The sequence below is a fragment of the Haliaeetus leucocephalus genome, unplaced genomic scaffold (assembly GCF_000737465.1).
Source record: "Haliaeetus leucocephalus isolate CR32 unplaced genomic scaffold, Haliaeetus_leucocephalus-4.0 Scaffold2, whole genome shotgun sequence".
NCBI classification, from domain to species: Eukaryota; Metazoa; Chordata; class Aves; order Accipitriformes; family Accipitridae; genus Haliaeetus; species Haliaeetus leucocephalus.
The window spans coordinates 13,231,739-13,247,615 of NW_010972438.1; the positions used below are offsets into that span (position 1 = coordinate 13,231,739).

The 15,877-nt window shown below is 50.1% G+C and overlaps 1 protein-coding gene across 1 annotated transcript in view; it reads left to right on the forward strand.

Annotated features, from left to right (window-relative positions):
• The window catches only part of PODXL2 (podocalyxin-like 2), a 29,826-nt gene extending 18,469 nt beyond the window's left edge, over positions 1 to 11,357 (forward strand). The window contains exons 5-10 of the mRNA XM_010573592.1: positions 2,257 to 3,152; positions 4,206 to 4,280; positions 7,085 to 7,241; positions 8,850 to 8,911; positions 10,609 to 10,788; positions 11,148 to 11,357. Of these exons, the coding sequence (XP_010571894.1) occupies positions 2,257 to 3,152; positions 4,206 to 4,280; positions 7,085 to 7,241; positions 8,850 to 8,911; positions 10,609 to 10,788; positions 11,148 to 11,357 (1,580 nt within the window). The remainder of the gene's footprint in view (positions 1 to 2,256; positions 3,153 to 4,205; positions 4,281 to 7,084; positions 7,242 to 8,849; positions 8,912 to 10,608; positions 10,789 to 11,147) is intronic.
• The last annotated feature ends 4,520 nt before the right edge of the window (positions 11,358 to 15,877 follow it).

Consider the following 15,877-nt stretch of genomic DNA (forward strand, 5'->3'; position numbering starts at 1 on the left):
TCCTCCAGGTGGGAAGAGCGGCAGGGAAGAGAGGAGTTGCAGAGGAATCAAGAATAACTGACAGTGTCTTTAGGCAAAGGAGATGGAAGATTGGATCATTGATCCTTGAAAATAACATCTCATCTGACAGGGTCTTGTTTCAAGGGGTGAAACCCTCATTTTTCATCCACAGCACGTCAGGGCAGGCAGGGTTCTCACTGAGGTTAGTGGTTTTGGTGCAAACCCTGAGTATCCCTGCAGCAGGAGGAGCAGCAGAGCCCTGAGAGATGCACTAAACCTTCACCATCTGTCTGAAGAGGGTCCTGACCTAATGTCCTCAATCCCACGGTCTGTGGCTGTTCTTGCCATTACCCACCATCCATCTAGCAAGGCAGTGACTGTGTCTGCAGACACTGGGATATGTAGCTGTTGGTAAGGGCCTTTGGGAAGACCAAGTGCCAGGCAGTGGAGGGGAGATGTTTTTGGTTTTTTTTGTCCGTGCTGCTGCTGATTCCTCTTACCAGTCTCCTTGGCCTCTGAGGGAGTATCACTAGGTAGGCTGTTGGGGTAGCAAAAATCTTTTAATCCTCAGGGTCCTTGGGTAGAGTCTCAGTCAGGATGGGTGCTCTCTATTGAAACACAGCAGCAAAGCAGACATTGCTTCTGCCTGCAGTCGTCAGTAGATCTCAGTGGCCTGTTTGCAGTCAGAACTGGGAGATGGTCACCATGTCACGACCCTGAAGGTCAGCAGCTGGATCACGCTCATCTTTGGGGAGCATCTGAAGGGAGCTGCTGACAGCATGAAGGGAATAAGATGTGGGTTAGGGAAGCCACTTGCCAGTTGAACGGGAGCATCTTTGTACCTTCTGCTTGGGGTGGAGGGAGCAGCGTGGTTTTCCGCTCAGGAGTGATGGGGAGGAGTGTGCAGGAGCAGCATGGGCAGTCCTGGTTGCCAGGGAATATCCAAGGCAATGGATGTGTTTGCTGACATGGCCCTCCCTGCCTGGGAGCTTGCATCCGCTCTGGCAACAGCAAGCGATGGATTGGAGTCAGGGATGCATGGAGATTCCTTGTGCAGATCTCCTCTGTAAGGCATCCAGACAGCTGCTGTGCACTGTGCTCCATGGAGCATCTGCTTTGGCAGGCAGGAGAGGAGATGGGGGCCTTGGGGATTTCAGACAGTCACTTACTTAATAACCATAGACAAGGCAGGGTGCTTGTTTCTGGCTGTGGAGGGATCGTCTTCCTTCCCTTTCTCAGTCAGAATATGTGCTGTGCTCATCCTGGGGAGAAAAGGAGTTAATTGGGATGCAAACTCCTGAAACGGACCTCCTCAGGTACAGGCAATTTCTCAAGAAAGGTGAAGGTTGATTTATGCCTGCTGGATTTATGCCTGCCGCTCTGAGCTTAATGTGTCTGATCTTACAGATGTTCTCCTTATCCTGGGATCCCAGCTCCTTTCTGGGCTTCCAGAAGAAACCACTGCCTGCTCTGACCTTACGTTTGTGAGATACAAATTCTTCAGCATCTATATTTGTCTAGCAACATCAGACGCATTCATGGTCAGAGCCACAGAAAAACCAGGGGCTGAAGTTGGAAGGAGGGGAGTTAGATTCAGCTCCTGTTTCTGGCTTCTGTTTCCCTGCAGCAAATCCGTTCCTTAATGACATGGGAGTCTTATAATACAGATGTTTGTGGGATGACTTTGCTGTGAAGTGCTGTACAAACTGAAGTTCTGCATTTCAAAGATGCCCAGGTTGATTCAGGTTTTGGTGGTATTACTTGGGCGTACCAGGGAGTAGGATTTGGTTTGCTGTGCTTTTGTTTGTCTTCCCTAGTATTTTCCATTTAGCTTGTGTCTGACTGCTGCTACTGTCCCATATCTTTCTGAATCCCATCGGAAACAAATCTCTGGGTCTCAACCTGATTTCTAACGCTCATAATCTCGCCTTAAAGATGCCAGGTGTCAAAACTGTTATTTATTATTGTCTGAGAAAATGCCTCAGGACAGAAGGGAGCGGAGAGAATGAACATGTGAATTATTCCTTAGGGAAAGTGGGTTTGCTGGGATGGGACAGGGAGCTGGGCAAGGGCGGGAGGTTGCACTGCACTTGTCAGATGGGATTGTTCTTTTCAGTGGCAAACTACCTGCTGTTAGAGGGTCTCTGCCATTTGACCCCATATGTGGCTAGACACATATAATGGGGCCAGCTCTCTGCCTTTCAGAGTTCACGGTTACTTGGGATGTGACATGAAGTCTTTTGGATTTCTTTTTAGATTACAGCTTTCCTGCTGCATCTCAGAAGGCTCTGCTGAAAGGGAATGGGACACAGGTGAAAGACAACTGGGAAACAGCTACTGTCCAGCCGCCGGCAGAATTTGTTGAGCCTGACTTGCACACGCCTTTCTCCAGCACGCTGGAGGAAGAGGAGGGGCTGCTCCCTATAGACCACTCAAGAGGAGGAGTGGAGAGCCTCCAGACCTCCAGGCCAGAGGTTACATCTTCTGAACCAGTGGGCCAAGAGGACTCCTTCACCCTTCTGTTTTCCACAGTCTCTGCCAGGCCTGGTATCGTGACCAAGGCAGCCATAGGAGGGCAAGAAGAGGATTCTGTTCCTCCAGGCTTAGACCTTGGGAGCAGCATGGGACCAGGTCTTCTGCCTGTGTCCTCTATTTTTTCTACTACTGTTGCTGCAAGGTCTCCCAGTGTTTCAGAAGAGCCCTTTGAGGTGACAGCCGGGGACACATGGGCTGTTGGGGGAGCAGATTCAGAGCTGACTGTGACTACCACAAGAGCAGAACTTGCAGAGACCACAGTGGAGGCTGGTGGGGAAGAGCATTCATCCAGAGAGGAGGTCTCAGAGACCACGGTGGGTTGGGAGATGCTGGAGCCCACGGTGCTAACTGAAATGGAGCAGACAGTGGAAACGCCTGTGGGAACACCCTCTCCTGGAGGCAGCTCCCCAGGCACCCAGACTCTTGCTGGGAGCAAGCAGCACTCCACTTCTTCTGCATCTCCGTGGGACAGGGCTGATGAGCCTGCGCTGGATCCCATTTGGAATGACACCAAGTCAGCCACTGAGACTGTGGCAGCAGAGAGGAGCTTGTCACCACAGGCTGGGGATGCCCACATGGCCATGCTGCCAACAGAGCTGCCCTGGGACTCAGCACAGGTAGCGCTGGGAGCAGGGAGTGGGTGGGAGGTTGCAGTGGACAAATTTGGGTACTTCTTTTTTGGGGGGTGTTTAACCCCTTAACCTTACCCACGTCCCTAAGTCTGGTGGAAGTAGCTTTTTTCTGTTCAGCCAGCCAAAACTGAATTTTGGGGAGAGTTTTTTCGTAGCACTTCTTAAGGGTATCCATCATCCTTGGTGAAAGCCCTGCCCCCTCACATCTTCCCCAGCAAACTGCTGCACAAAATCCTGCTTCTAGTAAACACCTGCCCTCTGGGGCATGCACAGCAGCAAAAGCTCCTTGTTTCCTCAGCCTGCATTATTGGAAGTGTCAGGACAAAAATGGCCCTAAGGATTTCTGGAAAGGGAGTGAGAGGGAAGTGCTATTTTTGCTGCTGCTGCCTGCAGGGACCAGATGCAGAGCAGGTGGAGCAGGGTAGAGTGATCTGTGAGGATGTTGATCTAGGAGAGCCCGTGGGAGAGGAGGTGTGAGGTGAACTGCAGTTCCTGAATCCAGCAAACTGGCAGCTGGTTAAGGGAAAATAGGTAGCAGGAGCTGACTGGTGAGAAAGTACCAAGGAAAGCTTTTAATTTTGCTTTCTACCCCATGGTACTCAGGAGCCTGAGCAAGTGACTTAGTCCCTCTGTGTGTCTGATCCAGCCTGCGATGTGCTGCCCTGTCACCAGTTTGTTTAAGGATGACAGAGGCTCCTGGTTGGGTTCTGTGTTGAGTGCTGATCACAGAGTGAACAAGGCTGCAGGCTAGAGAGCTTTCCACTGAGTACCTGAGAGTCCTCCTGGGGTCTAGGTAGAGGTGGAAGGTAGGCTGGGCTGTGGCAAGGTGGCACAGTAACCTTGTCCCTGCCTCACGTGCTAGCACTGAAATAGTGATTCCTCCTTAGTACAGAGAGTTAGAGGACAGCTTTAGCCTTTGAGAAGCGCTTCCTGGGGGTATGGCACAGCCCCTTGCTCCTGTCCCTTGTGTACCTGTGCTTGCAGCAGGAGAGCTGTGTTCACTACTCGAACCTAGCTGTCTTTGTCTTGTCTCTACAGGTGATCTGCAAAGACTGGAGCAACCTTGCGGGGAAAAACTACATCATCCTGAATATGTCGGATAACATTGACTGTGTAAGTCAGTCTAAGGAGATTTGATGGCATGGGGGGAATAATGCTTAAAGAAGTGGAGGCAGGCAGAGTTCTTCCTGTCTGCATTCACTACAAAACATTTTAAAAGCCCTAAATCTCAATACATTGCACCTCTTACTGGTAGGAAACATGGCAGGATTGAAGTGCAATTCTCCTTCCCTCTCTTCCTTTACCTTCCCCTCCTTCCAGGATATAGTAACATTCCTCTGATGGCTCAGAGGAATAGAGACTCCCCATTTGCAGCATGAATGGTTCAGTGTCAAACAACTGTCACTAAATCTTCCTTAAGTGCCATTTCTCCCCACCCTGTTACCTTGTGTGTTATCTGGGTCTGTTAACGAGCCACGCTCTTCAAATCCAATGCCTGTCCATCCATCCCCATAAAGCTGCAGTTAATTCATGAGCCCAGAGCCCCTTGTGGATCTCTGGTAAAAGGGCTCGTTCGCCTCTGCTGGGCCTTTTATCAGGCACTTTAAAACCAGTTGTGAAAGGCCTGGGGTCAAGGTGCCTTTCATAATTCTAAGAAATGATTACAAGCCTGACAGCCCGAGACCGAAATGTTTCATCGGGGAACTGTGTTCTGGCCTCGCGTGTCTGCACTCTTGCTTTCTGCAGCTCCTGCTCTGGGCAGAGCTGGCTGGCTTTGTTACTGCAGGGTGGCTGTGTGGCACTGACCTATTTCCACTACTTGTGAGTTGTTGGGTTTTTTTTTATGTGTGTGTGTTTTGGTTTTTTTGAGGTGAACTTTTTGGGGACAGGGAAAACGGGAATTCCTATACACAATAAAGCATGCTGACTGCTTTAAGGGTAGATGAAAAGTCAGTCTCTTTCCTCCTGATTTAGGCAAACCGGTTTGCTCTTTGGAAGGTTTGAAGTATCTCCGCTACAGTTCACAAGTGCAACTCAGGAAATCAGTCCTTGAAAACCAGAGTCCTGATGCCCTGTTTCCTCTGTGTCTTAGTCCCCATTGCTCTTTATCCCATCTGTGTGGAGTTTAAATGCTGGTTAATTTTGTAATACATAGTAGCTTCCTTCCTGTGGTCACTTGCACATGTGTTGTTTAAACCACTGTAAGGGTGAGAACTGAAAAGCAGATGTGCAGATGTCTCTTGACCAAATTGTGTCTTTACTGTTGAATCCTCAGTTCTACCTTGCTGAAGGGTGACAGTGCCCTGGGATAGGCAGGGCTGAACTGTTTTTCTACTTGATTTCATGTTTCAAAACATATTTCCCAGCGAATGATTTGTGCTGTCCTCTCCCTTATTCAAAGGGACACTTGTCAACATACATATTTAACATGAACATTGCTTCGTTCCCTGCCTCCCATTACCGCTTTGCATGGCTGAAGCTGGAATCAAGCTCTTCTCCTTTCCACTGATATTGATGCGGTTTGTTTCCTACCCACGGTAATCGGCTTAGTTTGGGCAACTCACCTACCCTCTACCTGTCCCTTTTGTTTTCTAGTTTCTGTATCTGAGCCCTGTGGTGTTTGGATTTCCAGGGTTGTGAGGGAGAACCTGCACTGCAAGTGCTGTAGTTTAATTTAATGTCAGTGGGGATTCCTCACATATTTCCTGTGTTTTGATGCCCTGATCTGGTGTGGTGCTGAGTCCCACTGAAAAGCTGAGTGACAAGGAGGATGCTTAGGCCCTTCCAGAGGGTTGCACCTTGAGCTTTAATATTCTTCACAGCACCAGGCTTTTACCTGCTGCAGGGATGATGTCTGTATTGCTGGGTTAAGCTGGCAGCCCGTTTATCTTCCTAATGGGCTCTGGGCAAGGGAGTCACCTCAGTCTCTCTCTGGGCACATCTCCCACTCAATATACCTGGCAATTTTGCCTGAGCGAGGCCTGCAGGATCTGACCCAACAGTGGTACCTGGCTATACATCAGGAGGTGACCTCTACCTCGGTGCATGTGCGTTCAAGCTCCTTCACAGCTCCCTTTTCTCCACTGCGGAGAATTTATCAGTGCTCTGCAACCTCTGCTTTCCGCATCATTAGAAACATCTCACCTCTGTCTTCCTCCTGCTCTTGGGCTTAGATGCTCCCCCTTCTTCCCCATCCCCCAAAACAGAGCTGCAGGCTGGCAGTGGGGCTGTGAACTGGAGCCGCAACAGAACAGCGTGGCGCTGCATCCTCATGCTGCTCCTCCTGCCTCCCCTTGCTGAAACCCATAACCTGATGAGAGGAGGCACTGGCAGGCCCTTGTGATTCAGGCCCCAGTCATCGGTGTCTTTTCCAATTAGGCCGTTTTCGGCACAGGCCTGTGCCTGCCCTGAGCGCTTCAAACTGCCATGGCAACAAGAGCTCTCCATTTTATTAATCATCTGTGTGGCCTTCAGGTTGGCATGGCAACCGGAGATAAGAATAGAAACACAGGAGTGAGAAAGCAGGAGAGGAGCCTGCCGAGGGATGGCTGGAGCATGTCAGGCTGAGCGGCACCCGCTGACCCAGTGCTGGCTGCGGGGAAGACCCTGGCTGCTTCCTTCTTGCCTTACACGATAATGTTGCTTCAGGATCCCTGTGTGCAAGGGGAGATGGGCTTGGCATGGTGTGGGGTGTATGGCAGCCCCAGGAGCCGAGGAGGGTTGCTGTGTCAGGAGATGTGTGTGGGTCCAGCCTGGGGCACTGGGGATGTGCAGGGGAGCATTGCACCAGGTTTAGCATTGCTGGCTTTTGGGCACATCTGGTTCAGGGGTCTCGGCCATGCAGCCGTGCCAGCCCTGCAGTGCTACATCTTTCCTGTTCCCACCGTATGCTCACCAATGTCCCTTTCCTGTGGCAGGAGGAGTTTCGGCTGGAGCGGGGTCCTCAGCTGTTGGCACTGGTAGAGGATGCCTTCTCCAGACAGGCGGATGGGCTGCAGGACCGCTGGCTGATATCTCTGAGTAAACCCAATGAGAACGACAAGCACTTGCTAATGACACTGGCAGGGGAACAGGGTAAGTGCTGGGAGAAGGAGCCTTCCTGTGATGGGGGTGTGTATTTAAGGGGCTCTCAAATGGCGGTGCTCAGCTATGTTGGAAGGAGCTTTTGCTCTCCAGTCCATTTCAATACCACCAGTTCCCAGTGTTTACTGGACTCGAGGGATGGAGGGGGACTGAGGACATAAGACTCTTTTTCTTCATATCTGGCTTCTGGCTTGTCCCTCACCACTTGCATGCAGCTCCATCTTCTGTGCTTTGCCTCCTGCTTTGCTCCCTCCCTGGATCGCCTTCACTAGAGCATCCATCAGCTTTCTCCTGATGCTTATATACTCTCCTCCATGGGCACGCCACTGCAATGGCAGGACATGACAGCCTGCTCTTAGTTCACTTAAAAATTTGTAAGTCTTATCTGAACTGGGCCAGTCCTGATGGTGCCCCCCCTGCATCCCCCAAGAAACAAAAGCTCACAGTGAAAGGTGGGCTGGGCTGGAGCATTTTAGCATCTCTTTAATCCCCTTGTGGTAGGGGAGTGCTTTTCCTGTACTGCTTCTGCTGCCTGCTTTAGTGACAGAGGCCTCTAATGTTGACATTATGGCCTATATGAAAAAAAACCCCAACAATATTCTAAAATGCCCCCCAGTGATAGGAAAATAGAGCTAATATTTAAGTGGTATTTTCTGTATCGATGCCTTAAATCATTGCATCTCTCCCAAGCCCTTGGGCTGGACCATGTGCCAATGAAAAGGCTTTGGTAACCATTTGGCCTTCTAAACAGAAACCTTCATGCCATCATGAGAGGGGACATCCTGGAGAAGAAAACAGTTCTGAACTCCAGCAGGACAGCCAGGCTGGGAGATATCCCTGAGTTTAGAAGCCTCAGGAACCAAAGTATTTTCTGCTCTGAAGAATCGTGCTTTTTTTCAGTTCCTCTTTTTACTGCTGTGCAAGCAAAGGGAGAAATGGGCCTCAGCCTCTAAATCCTCCCTGACTGCTCCTGCTCTCCTGGCTTGGAGAGCATCCTGGGAGCTGTTAGGGAAGGAGGGTCCCAGGAAGGGGTGGCTCAGTATGGGCTGGTGGCTCCCTAGTTGAAGCTGTCTGCTGCTGGGAGTGGAGCTGTTAGAGCACACCTCCTGCAGACTCTGCTATTGTGCCAGGCACACCACCTTGCCAGGGTGCTCTGCAGAGCAAAACACACCTGCTAAAGGTTGTGATTGGTGAGCATGGAGCTCTGTGGAGACATCTTGAGCACTGCAGCTCAGGATCAGGTTGTGCTGGATAGGGAGGCTGGATCGGGCAGCATAGGCAACTGCCTCCATGACTTTTTGGACACTGCTGCTCGCTCCCAGAGCAGACAGATCCTGAGAGCTGTGGCTGTGGGGAGGGCGCACCTAGGTGCCTCTGGTATCAGTTCATGCCTGGATTTTTTCTGCTCTTTAAAGAACATGTGGAGGTATCCTTGGTTGTGGTCCTTGCATTCTTTCAGCCTCCTAACATAAAGTACCAATGAACAAAAATGTGCATTCCCATGCCTCTATTCTGTTGGGGATTTCACAGTGATGAGTACATATATCTGAGCTAACTGAGCTGAAAGCAGCACTGATCTCTCTGTCTCCTTCTTTACAGGTGTCATCCCTACAAAAGATGTTCTCATGGCACTGGGGGATGTTAAGAGGAGCTTAGCCGAGGTAAAAGCCTGTCTGCCTGCACCCATTTGTTAAGACTAGCTAGACAATTAAAATAAGCACCTTGAAAACTGGGTGCATATCTCAGGCTAACCGAATGCTGAACCCACAGCAGGCAAACAGATGAGTCATACACTTGGCAAACTCCCTTCTCTCCTCTCTGGTACTTGCCAGGCCATCAAATATCTGCTCCCATTAAGAGAGTAAGTGTGAGATATTCCCTCCCTGCTTTTCTGGCTTGGTTGTGAAGCTGCATTTTGCACATTCATTTTGCTGGGATACTTGGCCTCATCCCTTCTACACTATTGCCTGTGGTGGTTGTGGGTGCCACTGAGCACCAGATTTGGCCCTGCTCACCTTACAGCTGATTCACATACATTGGCTGCTCTCGGTAGCTCAAGCTTTGCTGAAGGAGGTGGGAGAGGTGCCTGTACTAGATGGGACACGTTCACACACCTTATTTCTGCAATCCCAGGGTCTGCATTTCATTCCTTTAGACAGCTGCCTACACAAGGGCAAGCAGAGGACCAGAGGGGATGGATGCCAGACTCTACTGCAGCTGCCTCTAGCCCTCACGTATTGCCCTCTAACAGGCAGCTTGGAAGAGGGTAGAGATGAGGACAAATGAGTCCCATGATCTCTGACTTTGCTCCTTAGGCCTATGGGATATGTAGGCACTGAGGGCCTGATTCTGCTTGGGTTTTTTACACTACTGGAGTAATTCTGCTGACTTTAGCAGCACAGTTGGGCCACTGCCTTGCTGGCTGTCTGCTCTCAGGTTTTTCCCTGACCTAACAAACTGGTGCAGTTAGACAAAGCAAATTAAGTGCTCAGTGCTGTATTGATTGGCTTACACCAGAGAAAGTGCGAAAAGCCAACCCTCTAGAAATTGTGTGACTGAAGTATCAGCAGCTAGAACTGTCCAGAAAGGATTCATGTCGGTGCAAGGTTTCACTTCTCTGTGCAACTGTGACCCTACGTTAACGTGCATCCTACCAGAGCAGTGCCTCACCACCTGCCTCCAGCTCTATCAATAATGAAACACTGCTCATTGCATTGACCTTGCGCTAGCACGAGCTTGGAAGGAGGAGGGAGGATATTCTCTTACACACGTCATACTTACTATGGAATTGATACATAACCTGCTTGAAATCTGCCAAGTCACTAGGACTGACATTGGCCTTTCTTTGCTGACAACCACAGGCGGCCCATTTCTAGGGCAGCTTTTTGGATCAGTAGGCAGCTGTCCACTTTCAAGACCTCGGAAAGACCACTATACCCTCTTAGGACCAGAGCTTTAATGGAAACCTATTTATTATGGTTTCATTCTCTGTCACACAGTCACCAAAGCCTCAGCACCCATCAATGGTTCGTAGTTTGTTTTGGGTACTCATAATGCTGGGCAGTTTCTCCCATGAAAGCCTCTTTGTCTTGCACATAGGTGTGATCCTTGTGCAGATGATCAAAGTAAGATTGTGCCTACTTGCATTTGCTGACATGTCAGCTTTGATGGAAGATGGCGTTAAACTTAGTCATGTACCTTCTATTCATGGAAGACAGTGTACATCCTGACTCCCCAACCCTGGCTTTTAGTTTCTTTGCCTACAGTGATAGTCCTGTATTTGAACCCTGGAAAGTCTGAACAGGATCCCACCTGACTGCAGGCCAGGGGATTTAGTGTACCCCTTTCTTCCTTCCAGATTGGCATCCAGAATTATTCAACCACGACAAGCTGCCAGTCGCACCCCAACCAGACACGCAGCGATTATGGGAAACTCTTTGTGGTACTGGTGATCATCGGCTCCATCTGTGCCATCATCATTGTATTGGGGCTCATATACAACTGCTGGCAGAGACGCCTGCCCAAGATGAAGAACATGGTGAGTGAGCACTGGGCAGGTGCTGGGGGAAGGTGGCTGGACTCTTACCTCTTGGGAAGGAGGGGACTGGAAAGTTAAGAGGGAGATTGTTTTCCCCTGTCCACTTACTGGACATAGCTGGATACACTGCTGGAGCAGCAAGGGAACCCATTCAGGTGTAAAAGAGATGCAAACCTGTCTCTCGCTGTGCTCAAGACAGGTCGTTTCCACTGTAAGGGCTGGGCTAGGAGTAAATTTACCTTTTCCTCTGACCCTGCAAAGTCCTCGGTGACCATCATAGCCTGGTCTGATTGTGCTTCTCAGCAGCATTAAGGCCTATCCTCCTTTGTTTCCATTTGTGTTCCTCTTGTTCTTTGCAGTCGCATGGTGAGGAGCTGCGCTTTGTTGAGAATGGCTGCCATGACAACCCCACCTTGGATGTGGCCAGTGACAGCCAGTCGGAAATGCAGGAGAAGAAGCCAAGCGTGAATGGTGGAAACACCATCAATGGCCCCGACAGCTGGGATGTCCTGATCAATAAGCAGGCGAGCGAGGATGTGGATGTGTTTGAGGAAGACACGCATCTTTAGAAAAAGAAGGGAGGGAACCACCCCCTTAAATACACTTGTGTCTCTCCTATCTTGACTGATGGACCATGGGATCGGGTGGCTTCTCAGGAACTTCTTAAAGGCTTGGAACAGGTCAAGTCTTTGGGCAAGTTTTCCCAATAGAAGTCCTGAGCCCACATCTGAGGCTTGGAGCCAGGAGGATCACTGAACAGAGGGAAGCGGGAGGGGTGGGGTTTGTAGGTCTCTGTGTGTGTGTTCCTGTCAGTAACACCAATGCTTTCATCACCTTTAAATGCACTTACTGTAGCTCTCTGGTAGTGGCTGAGCTTGGCTAGGCTTGAGGAGCAAGGCGGTGAGGCTAAGTCTGCAACCAAGAGTCCAGCTTTGGGGAGTAAATTCGCTTTGGGAGTCCAGCTGGAGTTACAGCAGCCAGATCCTGACCTTGAGATCATGTTCAGTCCCTGCAGGTGCAGTAAAACCTGTGCATTCTGGACAGAGGGGAGTCAAGACTCAGTCCTGGGCACAGTCTGCATTCCACATGTGAAAATAGGTTTTCTAGTGCTCTAGCATTCAGCTGCTAATTAGATGAGCTGATGTTTACATCTGGGGAAAACATCCCACTATCATCACCACAAACAGCCCCACTCCCTTTTTCAGCTCCACAGCTCCAAGCTGAGTTTGCAAAGTTTGAGCACTTTACCCTTGATTGATTGATTGCAGAGAAGTCAGTGCCATGGTGCAGCATCTTAGCTGGAAATTTGCTTTAGGTTGGAGAGTTGCTCAAAAAGGAAAATTACATGCCTCTTTCATGCAACAGCCTGTGAAATCAGCAGCAAAGTATCCCTTGTCTAAGTCTCAGTTTTAGACTGGCAGGCTGCCCTGGGGAGGGGGAAGTGTTTAATATCCCACAGGTGTAAATCGGGGTAACATATTTAAAATCACTGCATTTAAGCAAGTGTAAAAGCCAGTTCAGATGAGATGAGAATCAGATCTAAGAGCTCCCCAATGAACGTTTCTCAGGCATGCCTCAGGCAACTTTGAGGCTCCAGCTCCCCGAAGATGTGTGATAAAAGGCACGTGAATATGCATAATTGTTCTCTGAGCCCTGCCTAAACTGAGACTCAGAACTACTGTCAAGCCTGAAATCCCAGAACATTTGTTTCTTCTGTCATCGAGGGATTGAGGGACTTGCTTCAGTCAGAGGCAACAGTATTCCTCTCTGATAAGGTGATCTGCATGCTTGCTTACTGCAAGATGCAGCTTTGCATTTGGTCTTTAAGGGAACCTTTGTACAGAAAGACCACAGATATGCAGCCTGATGCCGAGCCTGTAAATCTATCCCCGTATGTATAGATATTTTTAGCATGTTCATCCCTGATGTGAATGCCTAAAGTCAAGGTACAAGAGTCTGTTGTTTCATTTTGCATAGCGCTTTGCATACAAACTGAATCACAGATCGCCTCAATGTAGGACCACATTGATATCAGTCTATTAGGGATTCAAGAAAGGTGACTGCCTTTGGTTTCCTATCCAGATTCCAGTTTTCAGTGTTTTTACCCTGCCTCCATACCTTTCTCTGTGTTATGTAGGAGATGGTGATCATCAGTTCCTTTTGTATCTTGTTCGTAGGGTTGCAGAGATGCTCAGAGGAGTTCCCTCTCCTGCCCCAGCAGTTGATAATGGGGGACAGTCCCTGTACATGGACAGCCACATGTGGCCTTTCTCTGACCACCCCTGGCTGATGGCTCCTACTGAGTTTGATGGGTCTGTGCAGTGAAACTGCACAAGTTCAGTGGCTGTGTTGATGGCACTTTGGGGCTCACAGGATTAAATGCAAGTTGTTGTTATGATATGGTGAGTAAATTAAAGCATGGGGTTAAAATTTGAGTTTGTATAGCACTTAGCATAACAGGGCCTGGCATGGCTGTGGCCTTTAGGCAATCTCACCGTATAAATGTTTCTAAGTCCAATAATCCTCACTAAATATGTTTTTAATGCCCAGTGGCTATTAAAAAGGTAGTGCCACCAATCAGGTGTGAATCAATTCACCCACAAAACACTTCCTTGGTGCACATGATCGCTAGGAGCTTCTTTGCTGCCCTGTTTTCTCTCCACTTTACTAATTCAGAGAAACAACAAGGTGCTGATAAAGCAATGCTTCTGGCTGGGCTCAGCACCTCATGATCTGATGTAAAGTCTTCAAACTTTAAAGAAACCAAGGGGGCTGTGCAGGCTTATTAATAAGCTGGCAAGTTCTCCTGATTTGCTCTTCTGGCTTCTTATGGCCTGAAGGTTTTCCAGAGACTGTAGAGCTCTCTTCTGCATCTGGAGCATTCAGGCGATTTTGAGAGTGTCTAAGGGTGGCTGTCAGGAGGCTGAGAACAGTTTTCTGCTGTCTCTGACAGAGTGCACCTGGCTGTATGATCTCAGTTTAGCTCCAGAAATCTACTGGTTAATAGCGTTTCACTTTAGTCTGGTGATACTTTTTATACCTTTACCATTTGGTTTTTTTCTGTATCATTTTTTTGCACTAGGCTGATCTTGTTAAGTCGATTGCACTGTTGTCCTTCTCCCGCCAGCCTTGCAGAGATGGGTCATCTCTGGGGACCTGCGGGCTGGGGAGCACTATAGAGAGGCTGTTGATAGCCTACTTACTCTGTTGTTCAGTGCTTGGGTTTCCAGCTCTGCACAGGGAGGGTTTAAAGAGGAAGAGAAACTTTGTCTTAGCATTTGTAACAGGAAGCTTTTCTATCACCTTAACGTAGTTAAACTTCTTTTTAACAAGAACTGTCAAAGCTGGACTTCTCAGAGCGGTGTGCCAGGCGACAGAGCAGATGCAGGTGACAAAGTGATTCCTGGAAAACTGTTTTCCCACCTACTCGGACTTTGCTATAGTCCCATCTGCCAAATGTTTGATAGCACTGACACCTGGTGGCTGCTGGGAGTTGGAGACGAAAAATAAAAAAAGGACTTCCCCCCCCCTCTTATCTCTGAGTATTTGTTTCCTGTGACTTGCCTAGGACAGTCGCCTGCTTTATTCGTGAGGGGCTGATGGCCTTGCCAGTGAGCAGAGGGGCTCGCACCAGGCACGTAAGGAGTGGTTTGTGTGAGGACAGCTCTGTCTGCAAAGATGGGACATTCCTTGGAGTCACCGATCTAGGGGCCCTGGGTAGCAATACAGGGTCTCAGCTCCATCTCGCCACTTTCTCCTCCACTTGCCCCTTCTCCTCCTGGGGACCACAGCCAGAAAGCAGAGGCTCTGAGAAATGGAGGTCGTTCTTCAGAGAGAGCATCAAGTGCTGGTGTGAGGAGCTCTGTGCCCCAGGGCATGCCGGTGATGACATCAGCTGGATGCACAGCCAAGATCAGAGTGGCTCTCCATCTCTGTGGCACGGTAGCCAGATGTGCTCTGGGATGGCCAAGCTGCAGATTACTCCCAGATGTTGCCCAGATGTCTCGAAGAGCATCTGTAATGTGGAGTCCAACATGTGCTAGGACTTTGCATCCTGCAGACCACCTTGCGGCATGTAGGGTGTAGAGAAACAATGAGAACTGACCAGTAACTGTGCTGTGAAGTATGTAATGCAGGTTGAGAATACAGTTCAAGATACCACCTTAAGGATCTCTCTGGGCAAAGGATGCGGTGTGAAATGAAGGTACATTATCGTATGGATCATTGTAGTGTGACCTTAGACCATTGCAGCAGGATCCCACTGCATCCACTGCCGTCAGCAGCTCGTCTGTTCCCATCCACCTTCGCAGCCTTGCAGGAGCACCTCTCCTTCGCAGAGGGTTTGGGGCACCTTGAACAGTCAGACAACAACCACCTTTGTCTGGGCTGGCTCAGGAGAGCCTTGTGGGCACATCTTGGCTGACAGCCAGGCTCCCGGCTGTTCTTAACACCCTCATTCCTGCTAGACCTAAACTGTGTGCGAGCCCTGGCCGCTGCTCGGGATTGCTGCCGGAGAACACTTAGAAACACTCGCGTCTGGCCCTGGAAGCGACAGGGTTGTGGTTTTGTTTTCTTTGCAATAAAACGCACCTCCTGGGTGTCTGAACACCGACCAGAGCGGAGTCCTTTGCTTGGTTGCATCTGCCTGAATTCGCATCTGCCACATCTGTTAACGTGGTGTTGGTCAGGGTCCCTCTGCTGGGTTGGGGGGGTCGGTCAGCCCACAGAGCTCTCCTTAATTCTCCTATCGCAGGTTGCTGCAGAAGCCCTGAGCCGTGCCAGGTGCCTTGGCTGTGGGAAACTGCCCCCCCCCCCCCCTCCGTCCCTGTGGGGTCCAGCCCTGTGGACCTGCTAGGGCAGCTTGGCTCAAGCCTCTGTTCCAGAGCGGAGCCCACGCCACTCGTGTCCCGGAGCAGGTGCCCCCAGCCGGCTCTGCTCTCCGCCAGCCCACACCTGCTCCCGAGCTGGACCCCACGCAACTCCGCGTGGTCCAGAGCCCCCCCCATGTGTGCCAGCCCGCCCCTCGGGTGTGTTCCAGAGCAGCCCCGCCATGCTTGTCCCAGAACCGACCCCCCACACTCCCCCCCCG